The 25,206-nt window shown below is 46.4% G+C and overlaps 1 protein-coding gene across 1 annotated transcript in view; it reads left to right on the top strand.

The window, feature by feature from the left end:
- LOC147709016 (uncharacterized) overlaps positions 1-25,206 on the top strand; it is a 152,783-nt gene that overhangs the window by 87,608 nt on the left and 39,969 nt on the right. Inside the window, exons 2-3 of the mRNA XM_086925421.1 lie at positions 2,582-2,729; positions 16,544-16,657. Coding sequence (XP_086781547.1) covers positions 2,582-2,729; positions 16,544-16,657 — 262 coding nt within the window. The remainder of the gene's footprint in view (positions 1-2,581; positions 2,730-16,543; positions 16,658-25,206) is intronic.

Genomic DNA, 25,206 nt, shown 5'->3' on the forward strand with positions numbered 1-25,206 from the left:
ACCATTTGCTATCCTCACCTTTAAGAATGTAAGCAATTTGAATGGCGTCACCAATGGGCCATTAGGCCATAGTATTGGACAGGACTATAATGCAAGTTTTTGTGGCTAACCAGTGTAGAAGAATAAAGGAATTGTAAGTTTTGAGAAATGCTTTGCTTCTTTGCATTGCTTTATAGACTATTATGAAATAGCACATCAATATCTAAAAGCAGTGTGCAGGTAATTTAGAGTTTGGCAGAAGGTACTCTATCGCAAACATGACAGCTTACCCTGTGCGCCCAACTGACAGTCTGCCCTCCCTGCTTAAGATTGAGAGGATGGTGAACCCTTGACAGGAGGGGGGCTCCGTCAACGAAAAGCTACATCCGATGGCCCGACAGTATAGTACATCAGACTAAAGGCATCAAAAATCCCACTCTGCGATGTAGGACACTGGGCATCATTACCCCTCACACTTCCCGGAAGAGCAGCGCTGTATAAGATGTAGGCTCTCCCTAGATTCCTATATGCCCTTGAGAATGCGCCCGACATGATCCCACCCCGTTACTTTCAACAAGTGGGGCGCAAGTTTCAGTGCTCTTCTGGGGCAACCGCCCAGCTTGCATAGCTCCACAATAGCTGGTACGACGGGGGATATCGCTCCCAAATCTCCAACTATATTATTGGGCCGCACAACTCAAAGTCATAAATCACTGGATCCATATGCCCCATGACGACCCAGCTTACAATGCGGATAGGGCGCAATTGGGAACAAATAACATGCTAGCAGCACTCTACAACAGAGGCCTGGTCACGAAACTAGTTGGACCTACTAAGCGTACAGAGTTGATTTGGTATGCGGCACAGGCCAAGCTGGGTTGGAAAGGGGTACTTACGAAAATGATCCCACTCTGGGACGCCAAGGCATTGGGACGACTACGGCAGAGCAAGGGCTTCACACGGTGGGACAACATAGGTATATCCATAGTGGGCGATCTATGGGATAAGGGAACAGTGATACCATTTACGCAGTTGCAACAGCAATATAATCTGGGCCCAAATGAAAAATGTAGGTACATGCAAATTCGACACGCCCTACTGACTGTACTCCCGCTAGAGACCGAAATCCTTGAGGCATCCCCGCTAGAGGACCGACTACTGACGGACCATATGCCCCAACGTGCCACCTCTTTCACATATCGAAAACTGCTCAACAATTTAACTGACCCCATGGGTACACTGAAAGAGAGATGGACTGCAGAGGTGGGAGACATGGATGACCCTGAGTGGAGAGAGGCCCTAGCATCACCTAAGGTAGTAAGCATCTCCACCAGATTGACACTGGTGTAACTTAAAATCTTGCATAGAATATAGTATACTAGGACAACCCTACATAAAATACTGAGAGCGCCCCATCCATTTTGTTTGAGAGGCTGTGGGGACGAGGGAACCTTTTTTCATACAATATGCGACTGCCCAATGATAGCAAATTACTGGAGACAGGTACTAAGCACTATATCTCAAGCAACAGACACATCACTCCTACCAGAACCAAAAAGATGTTTACTAAACATATGGGAACCTAACAACCTCACACGATATGGGCTTATATGGGCTATGCTGGGTCTGTTAATTGCAAAGAGAGACATTGCACAAAAATGGGGAGCGGCAGAGGTGCCGACACTGTCTGCGTGGAGCAGAAACATGGACCTAACAATGATAACTGAACGTGCAGTATACGCCGCCAGGAAGTGCCCGCGAAAATGGAATAAGATATGGACTGCTTGGAATGCATTTAGAGGAGACATCTGCGATCCGTTGCCAGAATCTGATGGAGATAGCTCAGATGAGGAGATAGAAGGGGAATAACGGGGAGTTAACATTAGAATGGGGCACTGATACAGACTAAGGTATGCTCAGATTCGGGACGCGATATAGTATTGGAAGATTGTGTGCTAAGTCAATAATGGAATGTAATTGTCTAATGTCTATATTGCCAATTTTCACTGATGTCGTAATAAAAACAGTTAAAAAAAAATCCCACTCAGTTTAGAGTGTACGGTCTGATGAGTCTTTTGTTTGTCTAACATCGCCATGGGATAACTGGCGATGGGGCACAGGCATAAAATAGTGGGCCCCGCTCCCACACCATGGAAGAAACCTCCCAAGATGTGGAGTCATTCTTTTTTTGTTACTTATAAAGTTCCATTTTGGGAGAAAAAAAACACATCTTAAGTTTGGAGCTCTTTTGTGCCTTGAAGGGAACTGTAAAAATTGCAGTTCTTTTCAGAGCACATAGATGGCCAAAGGGCCAGTGGTCATCTCTAAAGAAGACTACTGTTCATCACGGTGTTGAACTTTAAGTCCTTTGCCATCCTAAAGGATGGTACTCTGTCCGCCAGGGTCTAAATCTGTTTGTATGTTGAACACAATTTAATTGACTCAAATCTGCCTATTTTATTGTATTGAATATCTAGACTTGCATGGTACAGTCTAATTCCATTCATGTATATTGTATAATTTAATTTGCATATAATAACAGAATCTGTTATGGAAGTTAATTGATTGGCATTCATTGTTACTATCTTTATCTCTTCCTTAGGTATATTTTTGGAATCAGTGGGAAATCTCTCAAACAAACTTGCTACAGACTTTACTCCTGCCGGCTGGACGTTTTCCTTGAACTGGAATACTATATTTATCTGGCAGTTTCTTTGGTTTGGATATGCTCTTTCTGGGTTGTGTAGAAGGTATTTACTTTTTTTTTTTATATTACCCTGGACTAATAGTCCATCAGGCTGAGCAAATTGGCAAGCTAGGAGTTGATACTATGGGTCTGTCAACTTACTGTAGGAATTCAACTATAAATTAGTGCAAACTTCAAATTGCAAAGATTACCTGTCTATCCATGTGCTTTAATGTGCTATTGGCAAATTAGGATGGAGATTTGGTCCACTAATTGAACTGTCAACTGTGGGGCAAGGAGACACAAGTGCTGATCTTGGCTTTCACACTAGACCAAATCATGGTCATGGGCAGATCTCTATTTCCGTGGGGGTCAGTTCTGTTTCCTTGGAAGGATGGAGGATTGTGCTCTTCTGCTGTTCCGCCTCTGCCTCTCTTGCCTCTTTTCTTCATGCCTCTCTTGCTTCTGTGCCCTCTTTTTTCTTTGCCTACTCCGTCTTTCGTTTCTTCTTTTTTTACAGTATTTTTTCTTTCTTTTTACTGTATTTTTTCTTCCCTGACGCTGCTTCCCCTGCAGCCCCTCCCCCGTCGAGTGTGTCCTTCCCACCTCTGAACTGACTCGCCCTCCCCTGATCCCTACTTAATGGCGGCTGCTGTGTGGCAAGCAGACTAAGACCACTGACCTGGTCAGTGTTACTGCTCTTCCCCCACAGAGCTCCACCACTGGGGGTGTTGTCCCCTGAGCTCATTGTTGCAGGGTGTTCGAGGCCCTCCTCCATCCGCATGCTCCTGCCTGCGCCTCATCCCTTCTTGTCCAGTGGAGGAGCACTCTGCTCTTCTCCTGTTCTGCCTCTAACTCTCTTGCCTCTTACCCCTGTGCCCTCTTTTTTTCTTCCCTCTCTTCCCTCCCCTTTTTCTTTTTTTACAGGTTTTTTCTTTCTTTTTGCTGCGTTTTTTTTCTCCCTGTGGCTGCTGCCCCCACTGCCTCTCCCCCCTCCAGTGTGTCCTTCCTGCATCCCAGCTGATCCACCCTGCCCCGATATCTACTTAATGGGGGCCACTGCGCAGCTGCAAAACTGGAGCACCGAAAGCGTGTCAAATACAAGGCTGCATGCTCCGCGACCTGACCACAACCAGTGCCAGGGACCTGGGTCCTCTAATCCGCCAGAGCTACGACTCCAGAACCCTCCAGGGTCTCAGTCCCGGAGGCAGCAACAACTGCCAGCTCTTGACGCCGAACAATACCCAAGGCCCTCTCTCCTGTCTACCCTGACTTCGCACCTTCACCCACCTCCGAACTCCAGCAGCATCTCCCAGCCTACCGGACATCACCGCTCACAAACCACTCAACTGTATCCTCCTCAACGTACGTTTCCTGCACAAGCACGTCATAGAAATCTGGAACCTCCTCAACACCCACTTGCTTGATGACGTCCTCCTCACAGAAATCTGGACCAAAGCTAACTCTTCATCCAACAGCCATTCCAGACGGATACAAGATCCTGTGCTAGGACTGCTCCGTCCGCCCAGGAAGAAGCATCACCATTGTTTACAAAAGCACCTTAAGCATGAAGACCACCGTCCCGGACGACACAACGACCCTCATGGAGCACCTCCACTTCCAGAACCAGAACAACATAAAAACTACTCGCCGCGGTACCCTCATCTACAAGCTGCCCGGCCCCAGCGCTCCTTTTACTGACGCCTTCACCAACCTCATTGCACCCTATGCCCTCGCCTCCACAGACTACGTTCTACTCAGAGACCTAAACTTGCACCTAGACAACCACGATGACTCAAACACTGCCTCTCTCCTAGAGAGCCTCACCAACATAGGACTGAAGCAACTAGTCACTGTCCTCACGCACACAGTAGAAGACACACTTGACCCCGTCTTCGGCAAAGGAAACAGATTCTCCTACAGCCACACCACGGAACACCTCTGGACAGATCACCACTGCATCCATTTCTCCTTCAAAAAACCCACCATACACAAGTATGCAGAAGCTGGAACAAAGTCACTGAAGACCAGCTCATTTCCACCCTCATCAGCACCCCACCACTGACTACACCATATGCAAACAACGCAGCACCCAACTCACCACTGGATCATGAACTGTCACTGACACACTTGCCCTGCTCAAGAAAGCCACAGGAAGACACATCAAGAACGCAAGCTGGATTCGACAAGACATGGAGTAAGAACAAAACCCCAGAAACACGCGCCGCCTACAAAGCAGCCACCACCGCGCACCACTTTCTCATCAAATCCACAAGGAAGAAATTCCTTCAAGACCGAATCCTCACCAATGCCCACAATACCAAATAACTCTTCTCCATCAGCAAGGAATTTGCCAAACCCTGCAGGGAAACAATAGACTTCCCACCCACCCAAGACCTCTGCAACAGGCTGAGCATCTTCTTCCACCTTAACATTAGGATGATCTACGACAACTTTAACATTAAAGACCTCACCATTCCAGCTCCCCCTCCGTATGACCCCACCCAAGAGACCCTGCTCAAATGGACCCCCAGTCACGACAGAAGACACCTCGGAGACCATGAAAAGCATCCACTCTGGAGCACCCTCAGACCCCTGCCCCCACCACATCTTCCAAGAGCCGCCTCTGCTTCACATCTGAACTACGTTCAACAATCAACTGCTCCTTCAAGTCTACCACCTTCCCAGACCACTAGCTAACAACATCCTGGACATCTCCCAATCCAGATTCCGCTGCAATCACAGCACCGAGACAGCCCTATTCGTTGCCACCGACGGCATCCCCCCCCTCTTCGACCAGGGCGAAATGGCATTGCTCATCCTGGACCTCTTGGCTACCTTCGACACCGTCTTCCACAGCACTCTAGCCACCAGACTCCACGACGCCGGCATCCGCGGCAATGTCCTCAACTGGATATGCTCCTTCCTCAGGGGCAGAACTCAGCTGGTCAGACTCCCTACCTACCTCTCGGAACGGACAGAGATCAACTGTGGAGTGCCCTAGGTCTCCTCCCTCAGCCCCACCCTCTTCAACGTCTACATGGCCCCCTTCGCAACCATCGTCAGGAACCACGGCTCAACATCATCTCCTACGTCGACGACACCCAGCTTATCCTCTCCCTCACCAACGAACACAACATCACCAAACAAACTTCCAAAAAGGGATGAAAGCCGTCGCCACCTGGATGAAGAACAGCTGCCTGAAACTCAACTCTGAGAAAATAGAAGCCCTCATCCTTGGCTCCACTCCCTCTGCATGGGACGACTGCTGGAGGCCTCCTGCCCTCGGAAATCCTCCCACCCCGACTAACCACGCTCGAAACCTCAGCATCATTCTATACTCATCGCTCACAATGAACCGACAGATCAGCGTCGTATCCTCGACCTGCTTTAACACCCTCGGCATGCTTCAAAAGACGTTCAGATGGATCCTAGCTGAATCCAGAAAAACTGTCACGCACGCTTTCATCAGCAGCAGACTGGACTACGGAAACGCTCTCTACATCAGAATCAATGAGAAACTCATTTGCAACGTCCAGGCCATCTAGAACGCCGCAGCCAGACTGATCCTCGACATCCCCCGTTGCAGTCACATCACCCAATACCTCAGTGATCTTCACTGGCTCCCAGTCGAAGGAAGAATAACTTTGGGACTCCTCACCCACGCAATCAAGGCCCTTCACAACACCAGACCCATATCCCTGAACAACTGCCTGTCCTTCTATGCAACCAAAGGACACCTCAGATCAGTCGATCTCTCTCCTGCCACCATCCCATGCATCTACATGACCTGAACAGAAGGAAAGTGTTTCTCCTACCTCGCAGGCAGGGCCTGGAACTACCTTCCACTCTACCTCTGGCAAGCTCCACATTGCCCCAGTTCAGGAAGGACCTCAAGACCTGGCTCTTCAGATTACCCCAGCACTCAACGAAGATGCCCCCTCAGTGCCTTTAGACCCTCACAGGTGAGTAGTTGCACTCTATCAACCCTGAATGATTGATTGATAGCGTGTAAATTAGAGCAAAGATTATCATAATTACTGTAAAATGGCCATGCAGGGGCAGTTTAAATAATGAAAGCAGAGAGCTGCAAAAAGGAAGTTTGTCACCATTTTGATGAACTACTCACCGAGTATTACTTGTATATGATTATGAATTGCTATCCTGAATAACATATTACACAACTAATTCTAACTTGGGAGGAGTTTATGTAAAATTGGCGTGAACCATCTAAAATTACTGCAGGGCATTAGGCTCAAGGCATCAACATAAAGTCTTAAGTTACAGGCATGTATTAGTCCATGTTGTAATGTCACCAGAAATCCTCTAGACTGAGGATTAGCAGTCTAGCAGAGTGGCGACGGGGCTTCCAAGGGGAGGGGGAAGTGGGAAGGGCGTGTTTAGGAAGTGAGGCAGAGGGGAAGGGAAGCTCTGGATTAAGAGACATTTCAGAGGCTAGCGCCAATATCAGTTAGCTATGAAACTAGCCAGGGGATCAGCAAATAAAGAAGTCTCCTAACAAGTTCCTGCAACTCCTGCAGATTTCTGGAAGTGAGTCACTCCTGCCCTCTATATGGTCCGGATCAGACACACGTTTCTATCCCTGTTTGGCATTCATGACGGTTTCATCAGTTGTCAATTAGGCACTTGTGTACTAAAGCATTTTCCCATAGACACAACATTGGTAAAGCCTTTGATACATCTGGCCCTTAGTTCTTAGATGTGTTGTAGGATTGTCGGTCATTCGAATATACATACTGTTTTTTAATTCACCATTAAATAGACAGAAGGCGCTGACCCTCTGTTGAAGCGAAGGAGCATGGTGGATTACCCCAATTTCTCACACATGGTGGTTCGTTGCCAGTGGATAGAGATATGTGGCTGGAATACTGTCAAGCAATTTGTCCACAGATGGGGCAGCTCCTCCGTTTGAGTGGAGGAGCGTTGCCCCACTAATTAAAATGCTGTCTATGCCCTAGTGATGAATAAAGTTATAAAAGGTATTCAAGTTTTGAATATGATTGGCGGTGCTTGGCTGTTGAAAGGTAATAGGTGTGGAACATTTATTACCAAAAGGCAACATATTCTTGAACCCCTATGACTTTATTAGCACTAAAAAAGTTGTAATTGGCGTTCCTGTTTTTTAACAGTTTTTTTATTAACAGTTCAGAGTGTTTGATACAACTTACCCATAGATCCCAAAACGCACACCCGTAGGTAAAAATAAAAATTCTCAAGGACTAGTCCCTCATTACATGATCTACTTTTACAATCCACTCGCTATCTGCCTTAGTATATTGTATAGCATTAAGACTCAGAATAGCTCATTCTACCCACACCATGCCACCCTTCTAGTAAACATTAATATGCAATTACAGACCTATATAGAAGGTGAGTATTTATTATGGCTTATTACAGAGCTCTATGGTAAGCGCCCACCCTCGCCAGGAGTGATATTGGACTTCTCAGACTGTCATGAAATGTGTATCCAAAAGGTCAGTTGCAGATTCAGGTGTTACAAAGAAACTAGCTTCCCCTCTGTATTCTATACAAAGCTGGCCAGATACATCATTGCATATTTCGATTCCATTTTATGCAGCTTCTTCACTCCCAGAAAGGATTGCCTGATTTTATGCACTTTTGCCTTAAAATCAGGGAAAGAAGACATGAATGAGCCTTCATATTCTAACTTCTCCTTCCAATGGAGTCCAAATTAGATTTAATCTCTTGTGGCATGACTTTTCATTTTTATGTCACCACTGTCACTTGCCTTGGGATTGGCATCTGATGGGCCGGTGTTACATTGCCAGGAACCGGTCCTAGGAAGCTTGTTTCCGGTACAGGGAAGACATGGCTTGGCAGTTCGGGCTGGACTGTTCCCATGAGGCACAGGGTCAGACTGATTTGCATATGGCCATGTCTGAACTGGGGTGCCAGAGTGGTCTAAAGAACGGTGATGGATCAAACCCAGATCTTTTGACTGGGTGTGAGTGTTTGATTTGTTCAGATGCTCTGTCCATCACCACCCCCTTTTGTACCACATTGCAACGATAGGGCACCTTGACTGACCAGGAAGCAGTTTAGACATGAGTGGTTTGTCGTTGTTAGACTATGTATACCATTGGTAGAGGCTAAGCTAAATGTGATATTACTTTCACTTCTGGTTCAGAAGTTTCCCTTGTCTCAGGTTTGGCATCCAGTAGGCCTATACTATGGCCTTTTTGTTGAAATGCCAACTTCTCCCGTTTAGGATTTAGTTTCCAAGATTAGGGGAGACGAACGAGCGCCTATGTTACCTCCTCAGTCTTCTCCTTTTGTGAATTGATTTTAGGATTTACTTTACCCATTATCTCTTTAGCAGTTAGGGCTTGTCTGATCGATTGCCCTAATTTATTGCTGTAGTGTACCAGATCTTCCAAAAGCCTCATGTAAGTAGTACCATCCACAACAGGTAGGAGATTTAAGTATGCTACTTGCCTGTGAGCACCACCTCAGACCCAGTGTCAAGAAGAAATGTATGAGTGTATGTCCATATTAAGTCTGTGAAGTATGATGTAGCCTAAACAGAATATATCATGGCTTAAGAGAACTGAAGAGAACATAGCCGCCAGCATCACAAACGATTAAAACATTCACCTGTCTGATTCACTCTCAGATAATCCCCATACTAACAACAAATAATTACCCAACCATTTACAATAACTAAAAATCCATAACCAGCTTGCCTACGAAATCAAAACATCTTTGAAAAAAGTTATTGCATTACAACGTTGTGCTCCTCTTGTCAGTAACAAGCTCATTGTTCATTACTGTCTGTCTTCCACATCAGCCAGAGAATCACCAGAGTCCTACTCAAAATGTGTGATAAGGCCCTCAGAGCAGGGACAGTTGTAAGATAAGGCAATAATTGTCAGAAGGAAGTACATTTCACAGTTCACAGTAGCACTAAAAGGGGTACTGTAATCTGCAGATGTTCCTGCCATGCATGTACTAAGAAGATTGTTGTCCTTTCACAGTTGTCTGGGGCAGCAGTAATGTTTGCATTGTCCATGGCGTAAAACTACCTGTAAGGGTGGGACGTGCCTTTTGTGCAGTTAGAACTTAACACAACATTCAACACTGAAGAACACGCAACACCATTTCCATAACTTTCCAAACAGCTGGTGACATGGACTCTGCCATGCCATGGTACCTTTCTTTTAAGGATCTGACGCAGTTTCTCACGATAGGCCCTTTCCTGTCCTACTTCAGTATTAGTGTGCCTGTCAGTAATACTCGTCTTCAAAAGCTACCATGCACTTCTCCTGGAGACTGTTGGTAATCTCATTCTCCTCTTCCACTCCTATGTTCTGGTGCCAGGGATTTCTAAAGGGAATGTATTTTAAAATTAAGGCTTGCATCAATCTAAATCTGATAACATAATGTATTCAGTTGGAATCTCTATCAATGTTATCTTCCTAATGTGTGAAATTATAGGTAGGCCCACACCTTAGATGGCCACTCGGTCTCTCAGTGAGTCATGGGTGTCATGTTGTCTATATAGTGGAGCAACAGTCTCATTTTCAAAGTTTCTCCAGAGAAGAAGATGGCCTCCTTTGGCATGAAATTCATATTCTCCTTTGGTGTCTCTACTTCAGTGTCTACCAGAGTGACAATGGAACAGTTAGGGATGTCCAGATGCAAAGCCTCCCTCCTAACTAGGCTGTCGCGCCTATCGCTCAAGGGCTCTCCCACGGGGCCAAAAAGTGTTGTGTTCCCCTCCTCCGGTAATCCACCAAGGACCAGCAGGATTGGAAAGCAGGCCATCATCTTTATAGGAGATAAATAGTGAAGGAGGAGAAGGAAGCTTTTGGGCTGCATGACACACTCATAGGCATATCTATATAGCATGCCTCTGAATGTTGACCATCATAAATGCATCTAGAAACCCCCACCCCCGTAAGGGTGTTTTGCATTCTGTCTTAGTGGTTCAGTTAGAGGTGGTCGGACCATGATGGCACCAGTGGAGGTGATCCGGTGGGAAGCCTGTTTAACTTGTCGCAATCTTGGGTCTGAATACCTTTTTGTAGTGCTTGTACTGGGAAAAAGGACATGCAGGTAATTCATTACCTTTGTCCCACACCAGCTATGAAGTATGAGATTAAATGAAAGTCAACACTGTGTGTGTGTGTGTGTGTGTGTGTGTGTGTGTGTGTGTGTGTGTGTGTGTGTGTGTGTGTGTGGTGTGTGTGTGTGTGTGTGTGTGTTTATACATTATATATTTAGATGTGCACACACACACACACACATAGATATAAAAAACATATTCAAAATGTACATATTTGTGTTTTTCCTTGCTCTCTTTTAAGTGAAGAAGAGTAAGTAAGTCTAAGTTCATAGAATTTCAATAAAGTACACTTTGAACATGAAAGACAAAACCCTTTTAATTCAGAGTGGGTTAGTACACCATAGCTTTTCAAGTATTATACACACCTCCCTTTGTTACTGTCTGGTGGGATTATACATTTTTAGGACCTGTTAGATACTGTAATTGCATTGTCCTCAGCTTGGCAGTAAATATAAGAGCCACAGTGCTTACGTCTAGCTTAGCTGCCTGGGTTGTAGTGGCACAGTTACAATCATCATCGTCAAGCTCAATGTGTTATTCAATCTTTCCCATCCAATCACAGAACATGCTAGATGTTGAGGGCGTATTCCCACAGTTCACTATGAGCGTTATCCTTTCACATAAAGAACTTGAGTAACAACCATTTTGGTAACCATAACATTCTTTCACATTATTGATTGAACACCTAAACACATGAAGTGGCTTTGGCGGTTAGTTGAATGGAGGTCCAATTGCGTGTAGATCCAGTTTACTGGATGAGTAAAATTTCTGGGAAAATTGTTTGTAATAAGACTGCGGGTCACAAGCTTGATCATGTCCAAGGCTTAATGAACATGCATCGAATCAGGTCTCATGGTATATCAAGTCTGTATGTTTCTGCTGGATGTCTAATATTCCAAAATGGCATGCTCAGTGCCCCTTGGCTTGGACATTGATGTGGCGATGACGACCTGTCACGCACTCTGACACTGTCATATACTTTGGGAGAGTCTTCAGAGTCCTCATAAACTTCAGAGTAAAGACCTTGATAGCTCTTATATGCAGACACATTCTCTTTAATGTGGAGAATCCTTTTGACAAAACCATTGCATTTGTCTGGGTAGTTTCCCTGAATGTTTATTATGTGAAGGGCATCCTGAGCTTTGCTCCTGTGTATTGCATGAGATTTCCTACCTGGATGTCTGAGATGCTGGTGCATCTCCACTGGTTAGCCTTGTTATTACTCTACTAGTATTTGACCTCTGTTCCCTCTGTCAAGGGAGAAGGGTAGCTGGATGCCAGGATGAATGAGCAGAGATAGTGACATCAGTGAGACTTCTCATGACAACAACAGTCAGGAAAGTGTGTGTTGCCTCTTCTGTGGGAGTATCCAATATTTCATTTCTAGATACAGAGAGTATTTGCCGACAACTATTGGCAGCTATCTCCCATTGGTGGTGACACAAAAATCAGCACTCATTTTTCCCAGTAGCTTCTTTGAAAACGTGTGTGATGATTTGTCTCCCAGTTATGTTGCCTAACACCCAGAAGCACATTGTCACCTCGCTTTCTACCAAAGCATCAACTCAGAGAGCAACACACTCTTGTAGATTCAGGACTTGACCATCGCTAGAACCTGGTGTCTGACATGTGCTAGCTTAATGGTGGGAAGAGGCAATGTGTGAGGCAGCACATTGGAGGGCCCTGAATACCGAATATTTCTCATACATAACATAACTGGGGTATTTGTAAAGCAGACAATTCACCCTGGGCGGGGAGTGGGAAAGCTTATTGTTTTGGGCTGACAGCAATTATTTATTGTTATATGACTCAATGGTCCTCATTGTATCGATCTCAGAAGAATGACATTCTCAATGGGTTGACTTAGATTTTAAGCTATGACCTTGGGAGCAAATACATACCTTTGTAGTAGATCCATTAGTGCACTGGGTCACCACAACTAGCCTATTTTTCTTTTCAAGTGTTCACGATATCTGTTAGCAACTTCCGGGCCCTTGGTGTCTGCTCCATTTGCTAATCAGATGTTTGGAGGTGATGGTAAGCACCAATCTACCCTTTTGTGTGGGGTCTAACTGACTCCTCCAGCTTCAGGGCTGTAATACAGCACATTTGGTGATTGGCTTTACAAGCTCTTCAGTACTGTCCACCTCTTCTTTTCCTCTGATGAACCTATCTAGGACGTCTTTGGGAAATCAGCAGGCTTATCTGTAGGCTTATTGTTGGACCTAGCTCTTTTTCCAGGTTTATCCCCTGACATTTTGCCTCCTATTTTTTCTGACATGTTGTGGTTGGCTTTATGACTCTGGGCACTTTACCACTGCGGATCAGTGCTAAAGTGCATATGCTCTCTGAGTAAATTGTACTTTCGATTGGTTCTCCATAACTAGCATATTTGATTTACTGGTGAGTCCCTGCTAAAGTGCACTATGGTGCCCAGGGCCTGTAAATTAAAGGCTACTATTGGGCATGCAGCACTGGTTGTGCCACCCACATGAGTAACCCTGTAAATATGTCTCAGGCCTGGCATTGCAGTGTCTGCACATGAGGTTTTTTAAACTGCTATGAAGAACGAGCAAGTTCACCCACTTGCCAGACACAAATCTTTCCTTTTACTACATGTAAGGCACCCCTAAGGTAGGCCCAAGGCGCCCCTCATGGGCAGGGTGCAGTGTATGTGAAAGGTAGGACATGTACTGGTATGTTTTACATGTGCTGAAAGTGAATTACTGATAATTCTGTTTTTCATTATTGCAAGGACTATCTCTCTCATAGGTTATCATTGGAGCTGCCTTGCAAAATTTTGCAAGTGTGCCTTTCAATTGGGAAGAAAGAGAGATTTGGAGTTTAGGCCCAAAGCTCAGAATTTAAAATTACATCTTTTAGTGAAAGTGGTTTTTAAATTGTGTGTTTGAAAATGCCACTTTTAGAAAGTGGCATTTTCTTGCTTTATCATCCTGTGCCTCTTCCTGTTGTGGGGTCAACAACTGGTTTAGACTGAAGATGGGTTGTTTTTGCATTCACTCTAGGCAGTCACACAAAGGGAGTTGAGCTATGCCCTGCATATCCTGATGACCCATCACCAGGCTGATGGTCCTTCCCGACCCAGAGTGGTGGGAGGAGTTGTTACATACATCTGAATAGGGCTCTGCCTGGCTTCTCACAATGCTATCTTCAGCCCCCTGGAGTGTGGCTGGAGCAAAGACCTGGCAGGACAAGAACTTTTGCACTACAAAGACAATAATTTCAAGGATGCCTACTTCAAAGGCCAAAAGGGGTATAAGTATTGGACCTAAAACCGCAGACTTTTAGAACAATTCCGGAACGAGAGGAGACTCTTGTCAAGAGCTGTCTGGAGAAGTACTGCCCCTTTTTCTGTGTGTTGCTTTGCTGTGGTGGCTTGGAGTTGCTGCTTCTGCTTTGTAGAGGAAAAGGACTGGTATCCTGCTTGTGAAGTTTCTCCAAGGGCTTGTGCGTGCTTGCCTCCTGTTGGAAGTCTCAGGGTCAGCAAAGACTTCACCTACAGCACCTTGACTCCATTGCTGGTACTTCTGCATTTGCCAAGTGGTGTCAATTCCAGTTCTGGGCCACTAGAGGTGTCTGCTGGGCTGTAACTTCTAGAAAAGGATTCCTGAAACCATCACTGCTGCTGCCTGCACTGAAGCAGTGGTCACCGCTCACTGGGTGAGCTTCACCAACCTCAACGATAAGGCAGCCCTGTTCTCAGCGACGACAACGCTTCACATTGTCAGCAACAAGGCTGCTTGCACCATGACTGTGGACACTGACTTTTACAACCACACAACCCTACTCTTACCGACGACACCACTTTGCACCTTCACCGTCTCACTGCCTACACTGTAGCCGTAGTCACCGCCCTCGACTGCACCATAGCCCCATGGTCTGCCCACGACAGCACAATCGACTCTGACATCGTCACCTGTCGCTGCTGCCTACACTGTAGCCATGGTCCCCGCCTCGTGAGGAGCACGAGATACCGACCGTGGCAACACCACATCCCTGGGTCTACCGATAACCGTGCTGAACAGACGCCACGCCGCTGCCTGCACCGAAGCCACGGACACTGCATTGTGAAGAGCACGACGCACCGCCTGCGATGACATAGCAGTCGTCAGCGCTCCTGACTTCAACTTCATGGAGTTTGATCTGCAAAGCGTGTGACTTCAAGGGCTCACCGACTTCCGCACTGACATGCTGTACCGACACCGCGCGACTCAAGCGACGCTTCACTGCTGCACTTCACTGCAAGGTCCTCGAGGCCTCTTCAAATCCAAGGTACTGTTTGCGGGTCTTCCCAGACACTGTGGACAGCACTCAACTCCATCCAGGCCGGCATGAACTATTAGATTTGTTGGTCACAATTCTGGGATAGATCTGTTTGGCGCTATCAACTTCAAGGAACTGTTTCTTTGCTTTATTCTTAACAAAATCATATCTTTCCTTGTATATGTTGGATTTTTGTCATTTTGGTTTTGTTTAGATTAGATAAATATTGGCTATTTTCCTAAACTGATGTGGCGTCCATTCTGTAGTGTTTTCACTGTGTTACTGTGTGTTATGTATAAATACTTTACACATTGCCTCTGACATAAGCCTGACTGCTCGTGCCAAGTTACCAAGGGGGTGAGCTGGGGTTATCATAGCTGTGTAATCCCCTTACCCTGACAAGAAGGTAAGGTCCCTACTTTGCAGGTTTATACCACTGCCAACTAGAGACTCCGATTTCCAACACTTATGCATGGCAAGTTCGTACTCTACTCCAAGGTGGCACTCTTGCATCCGCAGAACATACTGCTCTTTTCTTGGTGAGGAATATTGGTGTGGAGTAATCAGTAGCTAATGATCAGTGGCTTAATTGACGGTGTGAACAAACCAAACACAAGGAGATGATGGACAGCGCACTGAAACTTTTCAGACACCCACCCTCAATCACAGATCTGGATTGAATCCATCATTGTTCTTTAGCTGACTTCGCCACCCCACTTGAGACCCAGCTATATGCAAATCAGTCTTGACCCTGTGCCTCATGGGAAAAGTACAACCCGAACTGCCAAGCCAGCGGAAGCAAGCATCCTGGGACCTGTTTCGGGGTAATAACCCTCATCAGCCAGGCTAGCTTGAATCCAGTGGCAAAGTGAGCAAGGGACCCACGTCTGGGCATACCCTGCCAACTTAAGCCAAACGAAAGCAAACACAAAAAGATGATGGACGGCGCACTGAAACTTTTCAGACACTCACCCCCAGTCACAGATCTGGGTTGAATCCATCATCGTTTTTTAGCTCAATTCGCCACCCCAGTTGTTTTTTCTCAGTTGAATGCTTAAAATGTGCTTTTTTATCATCTGAAATACATTGCTATCCTGCAAGTAACCAATATCCCAATAGCTTCACTTGCCTCTCGTTTGCAGTTTGAACTAGGCTGTCTGGCTTCCAAGCAGCCTCTTCCCAAAACCACCATCTTCTCTGGCCCGGAGATCAGTGGCGTAAAGTAATGATTGAGCCATTTGAAGATCTTGTAATTCTATAAAGCTGTTCTTTTTCCATAGGCATTCTATGTTGCAGCTTCTCTTTTTGTGAGCTTTCTTCATTTAACCTGAACATTGGCATATGGTCTGTGCTCTATAAATTAGCATGTGTGAATGCTGTCTTTCTTGCCGATGCCAATAACCTAGTGTTATATATATGAGATTAAACACTGTTCTAGTTTTCTAACATGTATTGTTGCTAATTCATTGCTTTTGTTTTGACCTTAGAAACGAAAATGTATGGATGTATATAAAGCCAGATCTATTCCCAATCTGGTTTTACCTTGTGTGGATGCTCAACAACGCCCTCAACATTGGTTGGCTTTTCCTGTGGGATCGAGAGTAAGTCTAAACTGTGATGTATCTAAAGGAGTATTCACCATTTAAAGTAATAATATAACAAAAAAATGCTATAAAATGTTCGCAATCAGAGAAATTGAGATATCTCCTGCAGAAGAGGATGCCATCGTAAAGGGTGGTCAGTGGAACTCTGGTGAGAACGAACTGCCCCTATCGGTTATCTCGATCCTATACAATGTGACAAATTCTTACCATCATCATTGTTACTCTGATGAACCCCTGTGCTTCATTATCTACCACCTTAGGTGTGTATAGTTCTCACTAAGCACCGCATGACAAACACTCGGGCCTCCATGAATCATATCACTACACCAGCGACAGCCAGAAACAAGTGCCCCCCACCGCAGCTCTGCTGCCAACAGTGAGGAGGAAACGGCAAGCCTGGCCCTCAACAGAGTCCCTCTCTCCACACCTACCTAGCTAGACCAGGAAAAAGAAAGAAAGAAAGAAAGAAAGAGCTAGTTGGGTGGACCAGGCTTATCTGAGTCTGATGAGTAACATCTTCTGGAGCAGAAGGTAAAAACATTTAGAAAGGACTCGGACTGAAAAGAACTGACAACTGACACATTGTGAAGGCTTGTGGTTAGCAAGATAGGTGGAGAGGGGAGAGACACTGGGGGATCAACTGACACAGAAGGGAAAGGTTGAATAGAAAGTTTCTAGAGGGCGCTTATAAGGGATACATTTTGGTGGTAACTCCTGGGATCTTTTCGATGAGCATCACTTTGAGATTGTTATCGGAGTGACCAAAGCCATGCAGGTTTATTTATTTATTTATAAAGTTTTATATATCGAGAACAAGATCCCGAAGGATATCAGAGCGCTTTACAAAGGAAGGAGGGAAGAACATGAATCCTGAGGCGGAAGCCGGGAGAAAGACCATTTGCTTTTTAAAAACTTTTGTGTCACCGAATAACTTGTTTGTTTTAAAATTTACTGTCACAGATTACTTGTGCGTCCAAACCACTTACCGGACAGAACTGCCGTGCACTCAGCGGAGCCAGCGCTGATGTCACACGCGTTCTCTCCCTCGCGCCCTCCCGCCACGAGCGGAGGCCACGCCCCTTTTCAGGCCACGCCCCCAACAAACAAACACTCGCGCATATAAAAGCACCGTGATTTGAGCTCTAGCAAAGACTAAGGGTCGACTCCTGAGGCGGAAACCGGGAGAAAGACCATTTGCTTTTTAAAAACTTTTGTGTCACCGAATAACTTGTTTGTTTTAAAATTTACTGTCACAGATTACTTGTGCGTCCAAACCACTTACCGGACAGAACTGCCGTGCACTCAGCGGAGCCAGCGCTGACGTCACACGCGTTCTCCCCCTCGCGCCCTCCCGCCACGAGCGGAGGCCACGCCCCTTTTCAGGCCACGCTCCCAACAAACAAACACTCGCGCATATAAAAGCGCCGTGATTTGAGCTCTAGCAAAGACTAAGGGTCGACTCCTGAGGCGGAAGCCGGGAGAAAGACCATTTGCTTTTTAAAAACTTTTGTGTCACCGAATAACTTGTTTGTTTTAAAATTTACTGTCACAGATTACTTGTGCGTCCAAACCACTTACCGGACAGAACTGCCGTGCACTCAGCGGAGCCAGCGCTGACGTCACACGCGTTCTCCCCCTCGCGCCCTCCCGCCACGAGCGGAGGCCACGCCCCTTTTCAGGCCACGCTCCCAACAAACAAACACTCGCGCATATAAAAGCGCCGTGATTTGAGCTCTAGCAAAGACTAAGGGTCGACTCCTGAGGCGGAAGCCGGGAGAAAGACCATTTGCTTTTTAAAAACTTTTGTGTCACCGAATAACTTGTTTGTTTTAAAATTTACTGTCACAGATTACTTGTGCGTCCAAACCACTTACCGGACAGAACTGCCGTGCACTCAGCGGAGCCAGCGCTGACGTCACACGCGTTCTCCCCCTCGCGCCCTCCCGCCACGAGCGGAGGCCACGCCCCTTTTCAGGCCACGCTCCCAACAAACAAACACTCGCGCATATAAAAGCGCCGTGATTTGAGCTCTAGCAAAGACTAAGGGTCGACTCCTGAGGCGGAAGCCGGGAGAAAGACCATTTGCTTTTTAAAAACTTTTGTGTCACCGAATAACTTGTTTGTTTTAAAATTTACTGTCACAGATTACTTGTGCGTCCAAACCACTTACCGGACAGAACTGCCGTGCACTCAGCGGAGCCAGCGCTGACGTCACACGCGTTCTCCCCCTCGCGCCCTCCCGCCACGAGCGGAGGCCACGCCCCTTTTCAGGCCACGCCCCCAACAAACAAACACTCGCGCATATAAAAGCGCCGTGATTTGAGCTCTAGCAAAGACTAAGGGTCGACTCCTGAGGCGGAAGCCGGGAGAAAGACCATTTGCTTTTTAAAAACTTTTGTGTCACCGAATAACTTGTTTGTTTTAAAATTTACTGTCACAGATTACTTGTGCGTCCAAACCACTTACCGGACAGAACTGCCGTGCACTCAGCGGAGCCAGCGCTGACGTCACACGCGTTCTCCCCCTCGCGCCCTCGCGCCACGAGCGGAGGCCACGCCCCTTTTCAGGCCACGCCCCCCTATCCCACAACCCCAGAGCACTATAAACTATGTGCAACCCTCGGTCGCGAAGCGGGCGAGCGCAGCGGGCGCGACGATGGCGCGCCGAAGGCGCGCCTAAGGCAAGCCCGTCTGCGCCCGTCCGCGACCGGACGGGACTAGGGGCTATACCCCCTACAGGTTCCAGCCCAGCCATGGCTGATACCATTCGTTACAATCGCAACGAACTACTAGCTCTTAACAAAACAACCATAGCGGCCAAACTACACCCATGCATCCAAACTGGCCCTAGTCTATCCTACGGACCTATCTCATGCCGCTCATGCCGATGGGCTAGCATGGGCCAACTCCCAACGGATCATCACACACTCTCCACCAGTTACCAACGGGAACTAAAATGCCTATATTTCAACGCCAGTTCTCTACCCAAACATGCTTTAGACATCTGGGACATATTAACATCTAAGACCCCGGATTTGGTTTTTATCACCGAAACGTGGCTATCCGACGCCAGTGCTCCAGACCTGGCCAACGCCCTCCCCCCTGAATACAAAATAATCACACAAAACAGACAAGGCAAAAAGAAAGGAGGTGGAGTCGCCGTGATTTTCAGGGACCACCTAACATGTCTCACGGATACAATTACTGCCTATCCCGAACATGAGTTACTATCATTCAAAATTCTCGCAGAGAATTTTATCATATTAGCAGGTGCAGCTGTCTACAATCCGCCAGGACAACAAACCAGCGTCAGCACCAAACTACTGAACCAACTGCTCCCATCGTGCCTGAAACACAAAAATTACATGGTCATTGGGGACTTAAACGTCCATTATGAAAACACCAATGCCCCTGGATCGACACAGCTAAAGTACGACATGGAAATCCTGCAACTCAAACAGCTGGTCGAGGGCCCTACGCACATAGCAGGGCATACCTTGGATCTCCTATTTACTAACATTGAGTCGACCATTATTAAGGAAATCCTCCCCCTGTCCTGGTCCGATCACTCCATGCTTTCATTTTCTTTTAAACTTCCCGGTAAACCCGTAAAGACTAGACCCACCCCCATCACCACCAACAGAGCCTGGAGACTAATCAACGACTCCAACTTCCAAAATCACTTTCGTGAAATAGATGTCTCCTTACTAGACGATTCATCTATTTGTAACAACGTCGCTCTGCTAGAAACCGGTATCCGCCAAACGCTGGACAAACTAGCACCCCTGCGGGAAGTAAGGGAAAAAACATCCACTAATGAAATATGGTACACCCCCATCCTCAAAAGCCTTAAAAGGGAATGTCAAAAAACAGAACACCAATGGAGACAAACTAAAGACTCCGAAACCAGAGCTAACTATATCACTAAGCGGAGACAATACATCCTTGCCATTCGAGATGCAAAAAAAGCATTCTTCACACAACGAATTTACGAAAACCACAACTCCGCAAAAGAGCTGTTCAAAATCGTAAAAGAGCTTAGCAATCCATCCAGTACCTCACAAACTCTCACCCCCTCAACTGAGGCATGCGAACGGATTAGCACCTTCTTTTCCGAAAAGATTAACAAAATGTATTCTACCTTTACCTCCTCCCATACCACTACCCCATCCGACAACTCTGACGAAAACTCGCCTACATCCGACAAAGACAACGTCTATATAGACGCAGGCAACTCCCCATGCCTAACCAACTTCCAACCACTCTCCGAAGAGGAGGTGTTAGCGGTTCTTAAAGCAATCAAATCCGGCTCTCCTGCAGACCCCTGCCCGCATTTTGTGTTTTCAGAAATCGCACAGACACTCTGCCCCCTCATTACCAAACTTTTTAACCAGTCCCTCACCTCTGCGTCCTTTCCAGAATCCTGGAAACACGCATCTGTAACCCCCCTCTTGAAGAAAGCCGGATCCGACATCCTTAACCCAGAGAACTACAGGCCAATTTCCCAGCTCCCCTATCTCTCCAAGGCTTTGGAGAAAATGGTCAATTCACAATTGTCCAAATACTTGGAGAACAACTCACTTCTGGACCCCACCCAAACTGGCTTTAGAGCAAACAACAGCACCGAAGCAACGTTGCTGGCAGTGTCGGACAGTGTCAGATGCATCACAGACCATAGGGGATCTGTGGCTCTGATACTGCTAGACCTGTCAGCGGCGTTTGACACGGTGTCGCACGAATGCCTACTAAAAACCCTCCAGAGTAAAGGAGTACAAGCCACAGCGTTAAAATGGATCAAATCATTTCTAAGCAACCGCACCCAAGCAGTGCACATGGGCCAATTCCATTCAAAACCCCGTCCCATCGGCTGTGGGGTCCCACAAGGGGACTCACTAAGCCCCACTCTCTTTAATGTCTATGTCTCATCTCTGGCTGACATTGGAAGAAAGTGGGGCATCGGCATATGTTCATATGCCGACGATACACAGCTGATGGTGACTATGGACGAAGGGTCGGAAACAACTAAGAAAAAACTACACAGTTGTCTCTCCGAAATGGCAGAATGGATGCGCAACCACTGCCTTAAACTCAATGCCGGAAAATCTGAAATATTACTGTTCGGAGGAGCCAAACTATCATGGAATGATACGTGGTGGCCACCGTCACTGGGAACAGCCCCCACCCCAAAACAGTACGCCAGAAACCTTGGCATCATGATGGACGACACACTGTCCATGAAAGACCATGTACGCATACTCTGGGGCAAAGGCTTTGCAATCTTGAAACTCCTGGCCAAAATCTTCTCTTGGATCCCATTGGACTGTCGGCGCACAATCACCCAGGCCCTCCTGGTCAGCCGCCTGGATTATGGCAATGCCTTATTCGAAGGGATGAACGAGCAGCTGTTCTCCCGCCTACAGGTCCTACAAAACCAGGCAGCCAAACTGTTATGCAACAAAAGCAAACGAGATTCGGCATCCGCATGCCTAAAAAAACTCCACTGGCTACCAATGCGTCAGCGAGCCACCTTCAAAATACTTTGTCACGCGCACAAAGCCCTCCACAAAACAGGCCCTACAATCTTGCAAGGAAAAATCGAATTCTATATTCCAAACAGGAACCTAAGATCCAACAACTCAGCCCTGGCAAAACCCAAGCTCATTTACAGGGCAAGGACAGGTGGACGAGCTTTTTCACACCTGGCGGCCAAAAGATGGAACGAGTTACCCATGGATCTTAGACACACTGCAAACCTCCTTCAATTCCGGCAAAAATTAAAAACCCACCTCTTTCCAAAAAACTAACTCCCTTCGCATAATCTCAGTAGTCCCCCTTTTTCTTATAGCGCCGTGATATCCTATGGGATGAGTGTCGCGCTCTATAAATACCAGAAATAAATAAATAAATATTGACAACAGTAAGAATACACAACAGGAATTCTCCCCTAAATCCCAGACAAATAAACAACTTAGTTCCAGAGCAAAAGGATCAAGGAGAAAAGTACAATAAATGAGTAAGTAGCGTACTAAGAAAGGAGGTAAACAATGTGAAAAAAGGAGCATAGATCAAATATCAACATCAAGTAGGAATATACAACAGGAATACTCTCCTGTTTCCCAGAACAAGTGATTCACAGAGAGTAATAAGAAAAACAAGAATATAAAGGTCTACGAAGGGGGACGTAGAATGCGGTAAAGAGGAGCAGCATCACATGAGGGTACAATGGTTGTAGGAACAGAGATTTCGAGCAAGTGATCTAAGCGCAAATTAAGGTAAAAATGTGTTCAATAGGAATTTTTTGGCTTCCAGTTTGAAAGCAGTCGTTGAAGTGGTTCTGCGTACTTCCAGTGGAAGAGAGTTTCAAATCTTTGGGGCCGCGCCGTAGAAGGCTCGGAAACCGGTTCTCTTTTCCTAAGGATGGGTGGTTTCAGGAAGAGAGTGATAGCGCTTCTTGATGCTCTTCCACCGCAGTATAATTCAAGCTTTTGCGCTAGGTACCTGGGAGCTTTGAAATGCAGGGGTTTGTGCACTAGAACGGCAATCTTTAACTGAATTTGAGCTTCATAAGGCAACCATTTAAGAGATTTTAGGATTGGGGATATGTGCTCACTTCGTTTGGAACCAGTGACCAGTCTGGCCGCCGCGTTCAGTGAGGCCCTTAAGGGGGCCAGGGTGTATTTGGGAAGGCCGCAGAGCGTCGCGCTGCCATAGTCCAGCCTCAGCAGGACCAGAGCTTGTACCACCTGCTTGAAGTCCTTGTGTCGAAGGAATGGCTTGATGTTTCTGAGTGTCCTCATCAAGAGTTTAGCTCCCTTACACACATTGCTAATATGATTTTTTTTCATGTTCAGATGTTTGTCCAGGGTGATTTAGAGAGATTTGGCTGAATCAGGTGATTCTATTCGCTCTGGGATGGTGGAGGAGGGGCACTGTATCGCCATTCACCTACCCTCAAATACAAACCTATACCACAAAATATAAATATGCAGTTTCTCAAAATGCTTGTGAAATTGTGTATATGTTTTCCCCATAACACATCAAAGCTGAACCTGGAGCAGCAATTAAATAGGTCTTGGTTATTTGGAGTAGATAAGAGTGACGGTCACAAAATGAACTCTGACTTCAACACTTAGCCCAAGTCTCTGAGACCCGGGACCTGGACTCAAGTTCCGAGCAATGCTCTTATCAAGGGATAGGTGACTCCCCTCGAAAAAAACAGTTTACTGAATGAAGTTTGAATTAAGAAAGAAAGGGATGGGTGGAAATGATGCTGCCTGGGGTGGCATCGGCCCATCTGTCATCATCATTGGCTTACCTGATTTTGATAGCACATTATTCGTGCAGCAGCTGAGTTATACATGTGGTCCCCGAGGGAGTGAAAAGGAAAAACATACATGGAGGCTTCAAGGTTTACCTCCTTTTGGGTGTAAAATTGGATTTTGTGCTGTACTGGGTTCCTAGCCATACACACAACTTCTTTGCGAAGTGCATAGGAATCTGGGGATGAAGCTCCTCCTTGCACTTGGCTCAGTGGCCTGCTGGATGCTGGCTCATGGTGAAAGCAGACCACATGGCAGATGCTAGGAGGTCAGGATGCTGAAGCAAAATATAGAATAAGACAAAATGCCGTGGACTTCCATGAGAGGAGGTGACAAGAGTGGAGCTCCGCTTCGGCAAGAGGGAGCAGATCTTGCCCTCCTAGACGCTGTGAAAGGCAGTATAATGGATTTTCTTCAGGGAACATACAGAATTTCATACCAAAAGTGATGAGGTCTCTGAGAAATCTCTAAGGCAAACACTCAAGGAAGATGGCTGCCAACCGGTTCCTCTCTACATCGGTACAGAGGGAGCTTGCATGTCCTGATCTATTGATGTTATTGATAAAACAAAGAATGATTAGATAGGCTCATAGGAGGCTCCCCAGCTGAACACCTTTAGAATACTACAAAAAACAATTTGATGGACAGAATGTAGATCAATGTCTTACATTCACCCCAGTACAAGGATCTGGGCCTAAATCCATCGTTTTTTTCCCTCCACACCACCCTGGGTCAGATAATGGTTTTATGCAAATCAGCTCTGACCCTGTGCCCCATGGGAACAGTCCAGTCTGAACTACAACAGCCATATCTTTCCCAGACCGGAATCAAGCATCCAAGGACCGGACCGGTTTCGAGGTAACACCTCTCATCAGCCCGGCTAGCTTGACTCCAGTGATGTGGAGGCTCTGGGACCCACGTCTGAGCTACCCCAGTACACTCAGGGAGAAAATTACAAAAAACAATTTGATGGACAGAATGTAGATCAATGTCTTATATTCACCCCAGTACAAGGATCTGGGCCTAAATCCATCGTTTTTTGCACTCCACACCACCCTGGTTCAGATAATGGCTTTATGCAAATCAGCTCTGACCCTGTGCCCCATGGGAACAGTCCAGTCCGAACTACAACAGCCATATCTTTCCCAGACCGGAATCAAGCATCCGAGGACCGGACCGGTTTCGAGGTTACACCTCTCATCAGCCCGGCTAGCTTGATTCCAGTGGT

The sequence above is a fragment of the Lissotriton vulgaris genome, chromosome 6 (genome assembly GCF_964263255.1).
Source record: "Lissotriton vulgaris chromosome 6, aLisVul1.2, whole genome shotgun sequence".
NCBI classification, from domain to species: Eukaryota; Metazoa; Chordata; class Amphibia; order Caudata; family Salamandridae; genus Lissotriton; species Lissotriton vulgaris.